The sequence below is a fragment of the Peromyscus leucopus genome, chromosome 14, assembly GCF_004664715.2.
Source record: "Peromyscus leucopus breed LL Stock chromosome 14, UCI_PerLeu_2.1, whole genome shotgun sequence".
Taxonomy (NCBI): Eukaryota; Metazoa; Chordata; class Mammalia; order Rodentia; family Cricetidae; genus Peromyscus; species Peromyscus leucopus.
Window position 1 is genome coordinate 67,445,324 of NC_051075.1, and position 4,276 is coordinate 67,449,599.

A 4,276-nucleotide genomic window follows, 5' to 3' on the forward strand; every position below is an offset into this window, starting at 1 on the left:
TGGGATACATCAAACTGTCTTCAAAAATCTGTTTTTTAAAACAACAAATGAAATGGGCGTGAGGCAGAAGATAGACTGCTGGTTTCCCTTCTGACTTGACATTTGATCTTTGCTAACCTACCCACCTCTTGGCAAAAGGGTCAGGATGGAGGAGCGACTCTCGTTGTCCACAGCTTAGAGTCCTTCGTGGGGAGTGGCCAGCCCATCCTTCCCAAAAGGTGCTGTCCCTGCTGAGTGGAGGCCGAGAACCAGGGACTGCCGCTCTCTCCCCTCCCCTGGCCCCTATCTCATGCAGAGAAGACCCAGCACCATAACTGTAGCCCAGAAGGTTCACCCGCTCTTCCTCCACCCAGGCCCTCTCTGGAACTCACTCGGTTAGCTCTGGTCTTATCTCCCACGAGGCCTCAGTAGGGCTTCCTAAGCCACCGGAGCCATCTATTTACTATGTAAAACCAGCAGTCCCTCAAACTTCCCCCCAACTCTCCCTTGATTCTTTCAGCAGCATGACCGCCATCAACATCCTGCTTAGGAAGCAGTGAACATCTTGTCTGCCTCCCCGGCCCTGCCCCACCGAAAGGTGGGCCTCACAGAGCCGGGCAGAGTGCATTTTTGTCTCTGTTCAACAGCCTCCTGCAGCTCCCAGTGGGTACTCCATATTTATAGGATTAATGGAATGAGTGAGTAAATAAATAAAGAATGGCCTGCTACTACAGTGTCGGGCTCTGTGGCTATCGAGGGGAGACTTCAGAAACTCCAAGCTATTTTTTCCCATAGGGTCTCCCATCACCCAAGCCACCTACTGATTATACAGCCAAGGATTACCTTGTACTCTCACCCCACTTTCTGAGCGCTTGGGATTATAGATATACCACACCACACTCAGTCTGCATACACTACTAGAGATAAAAATCAGAACTTCTTTTATTTGTTGTCTGTCTGTCTGTCTGTCTGTCTGTTTGTTTGTTTTGAAGCACTATGTAGCTCTCACTGTCCTGGAACTCAGAGATCTACCTGCCTTTACCTCTCTGGTGCTGAGATTAATGGGGTGGCACCATGTGCATCCTGCCAAACCCAGGACTGTATGTGCGCTAGGCAAGCATCCCACTCCACTTCATCCCTAGCCCTTTTAATCTTCATAATTCCTGCAAGGAACAAACAAACAAAACCTATGGTCTCACTCCGTAGCCCTGACTGGCCCATCTCTAGAGTGACTGGATTAAAGGTGTGTCAGCTTGCTTGGGAAGGCACATTTTAAAAGAGGCTCTGAATGTTAAGGAAACTGAGTCATGAGGCAACGGGCTCCAGGCTGTTCAGTGACTGGGCCAAGGTCACAGAGACAGGGAGCAGCAGCAGTACCAGCAGGCCCCGGGCTGATGCTCTTGCTGGGCTGCAGCTGCCTTCAAAAAAGCTGTCTCAGTCTGACAGGCTTGGCATTCATTACCTCAAGCAGCAAAGCGTCAACTTAAGCAGCGTCCCACCTGTGCAAAACTTGTGCTAGCAAACCCACAGGGACTATAGGGGAGCCAGGACCCCCCAAAGCCAAGAAGAGGTCCCACCAGCAGGCAGGAAGGCCCCATCAGTCAGGGGAAGATGCACCCTCAAATGTTTCTCTGCACCTACAGCAGCTACAGCATTCTGGGTTTGTTTTCTTTTTCCTCTGCTTTATCTTTGTTTTTCTGAGCAGTCTCTTCGACCTTTTCAAGTCTCAGTGATCTTTCCTCATCCATGGCTGCTGCTCACCCACCATGTGAGGCTCTGGGACAAAGCTATCTCCCATCAATTTTCCAAAGCTAACTTATACACAGAGCCATGGGCCACAATGCTCTCTCTGCTCACCACCACCACCCTGCCCACCACACACCCTATTCACCGCGGCAGCTGAGGCCACAGGAACCAGGTTGTGGAAAGAGTGTAGCTTCGAAGGGGCCATGAAGGTAAGATGGGCCCATGCATGAAACTTTCACTCATCCTCTCCTTCCAGGGACCACAGCAGCTGGAGTCAGTCCCTTCTCTCCTGCCTTTATTTTCAGTCACATCAACTTGTCTGTTTTCTTTAAACCACTTCTCACTACTTCCATATTGGATTCTCAGGGGTCCTCCCAGAGGACCTCCCGGAGAGCAGGGGCCTGGTCAGTACCTGGCGCAGGTGGGCACTGCACACGCTGAAGGATGAGCAGAGAGCAGGAAGCAGGTAGATGTGGGAGGAAGCTCAAAAACCATACCGAATCCTAACATCAACCTGCACAGAAGGGACTCAAGGGACACGGGAGACTCAGGACTGGGATCAACAAGAAAAAAAGAAAGTGCAGGTAAGGAGAAGAGACCAAAGTGGGCAAGGGCAAGTTGCCTTTGGGGTCCTTGGGGACTCAACACCGTTCCCTCAAAATGCTAACTTAACTGAGACAAATCACCATTTTCCAAAACACCTACCCAAAGCTAGGTACTCTAGTTGACAGTGTGCAAAACCAACATCCTGCCCTCTATACATGGTGATATGTGCCAATGGTCCTAAACTTGGGAGGCAAGGATGGAGGCTAGAGACTTGGAGGCTAGCCTGCACTATGTGGCTGAGTTCGAGGGACACACAGCGAAACCCGACTAAAAAGAAAACTTTGCGTTTCCAGGCACTATTTCTATAAAATCACAGAGACCAACCTTAAAGGGGGTATGTGACTTCTCTGTCCATTCTGGGTAGTGTGATGTGAGAAGGCTGAAAATAGTGCACATGTCCTTTCTCGAATGAGCAAGTTCATCCATTGACTTTGTGATTTAGCTGTCTGGCCCACACTGGCCCAGACAGCCTTGGGAAGCCAGAGGTGAAGGAGGACAAAAATCCTCTAGCCTCTCACCATGCTCCCAGTGCCTGCCTGTGGTTTTGGCGCGTACTAAAACACAAGCAAATATTAACCATACTTGCTTCCAAAACAAATAAGGCCACGTGGAACCTCGCTTTGGAATGTCATTTTGGCTGCAATTTTGGTTTGATGGGCTGGACGATCCAATTCAGCAAACGGGGTCATTGGCCAAGTCCAGCCACCAGGTTCCCAACTCAGATTCCCGGCTCCTGGGCACACCAAGCCCCTCATCCAATCAGCTCCATTCCTTCAGTCTTCAACCACATCCTCACCTTTCTGCCCAGTAACCTTCTCCCTGACTCTGTTTCCCTTACACGCTCCACCTTGACCTCTCCGGGTCTGCAGACATCCAATCGCCTGACCTAAAGACACACACCCCAACCTGCCAATGCCACCCCTAACATCCTCCAAGTCCTGGGGCCCTTGAATACCATATGTTTACAACATCCCCATTCGTAGGACCCCTGAGCACACCACACACACACACACACACACACAAACACACACACACACACTCACACACACTGGTGGCCCCCACATGCCAACAGGCATGTCCTGGGAGCGCCATACACACACACAGAGACACACACACGCACACCAGCTCCAACTTCTTGGAAGCCAGGGGCTGGCCCCTGGCCTCTGGGGTCGGGGACAGCGGCGACTCTGTGAGCCTCTCTGCCCTGCACGTCTGGACTCTGGGGCGCCGCCACCGCCCGCCCGCCCAGCCGCACGCCGCGTGACCGGAGGACCCCGCGTTCCCCAAGGGCCTGGCCCGCGCACACCGCGCGGCCTGCGCCTCGCCACCCGGCCGCGCCCCTGCTCGCGCCCCGCGCCTCGGGCCTAGCCCCGGAGGCCGCGGCGGCCCCGCAGCCCCGGTGCGCCCGCGCGTACCGTTGGCGATGAGCTTGGCCGACAGCTGCTTGACGAGCTCGGGGATCCGTTCCCACTGGCACTCGGTGCGGCAGCGCTCGATCTCCGTCTCCAGCCGCGAGCCCGCCTTCCTGGTCGCCATGGCCGCCCTGGCCGGCCCGGCGCGCGCCCGCAGGCCCCGCAGGCCCCGCCGCCGCCGCCGGGCCCCGCGCCGCCTCCCGCTGCGGCCGCGGGCTCCGGCTCCGGCTCCCGGCTCGGCGGCGTAACGGGAACGCCGGCCGGGGAAGGGGCGGGGAGCGGGCGGCGGCGGGCGCGGCGGGGCCCCGGGCGCCGCGAGGAGCGGCCCCTGCCGGCCAGGGCCGGAGTCGCAGCGGGCCGGGGCGGAGGCCGGGAGGGCAGGGAGGAGAGCGGGGCGTGAGGAGCGCGGGACCGGCTCAGGAGCAAGCCTGGGGCCGTGCGGGGTCAAGCCAGGGCAGCCACCCCGGGGACGCTCCGGGGCCCCGCCGGCCTGGGTGCCTGGGGTGAGGGGGCGTGAAGGGCGGGCCTGCCTC

General features: G+C 56.5%; 1 protein-coding gene across 6 annotated transcripts in view; it reads right to left on the reverse strand.

Moving 5' to 3' along the window:
* Positions 1 to 4,010, reverse strand: part of Ttc7b (tetratricopeptide repeat domain 7B) — a 218,271-nt gene extending 214,261 nt beyond the window's left edge. For 2 of the 6 annotated variants that reach the window (XM_028886635.2, XM_028886636.2), the window contains exon 1: positions 3,747 to 3,928. In XM_028886635.2, the coding sequence (XP_028742468.1) occupies positions 3,747 to 3,867 (121 nt within the window). In that variant the 5' untranslated portion in view covers positions 3,868 to 3,928. Of the gene's footprint in view, positions 1 to 3,746 lie in introns of all 6 variants that reach the window. The other 4 variants (XM_028886638.2, XM_028886640.1, XM_028886634.2 and 1 more) reach the window with 4 other exon arrangements.
* Between the last annotated feature and the right edge of the window lie 266 nt (positions 4,011 to 4,276).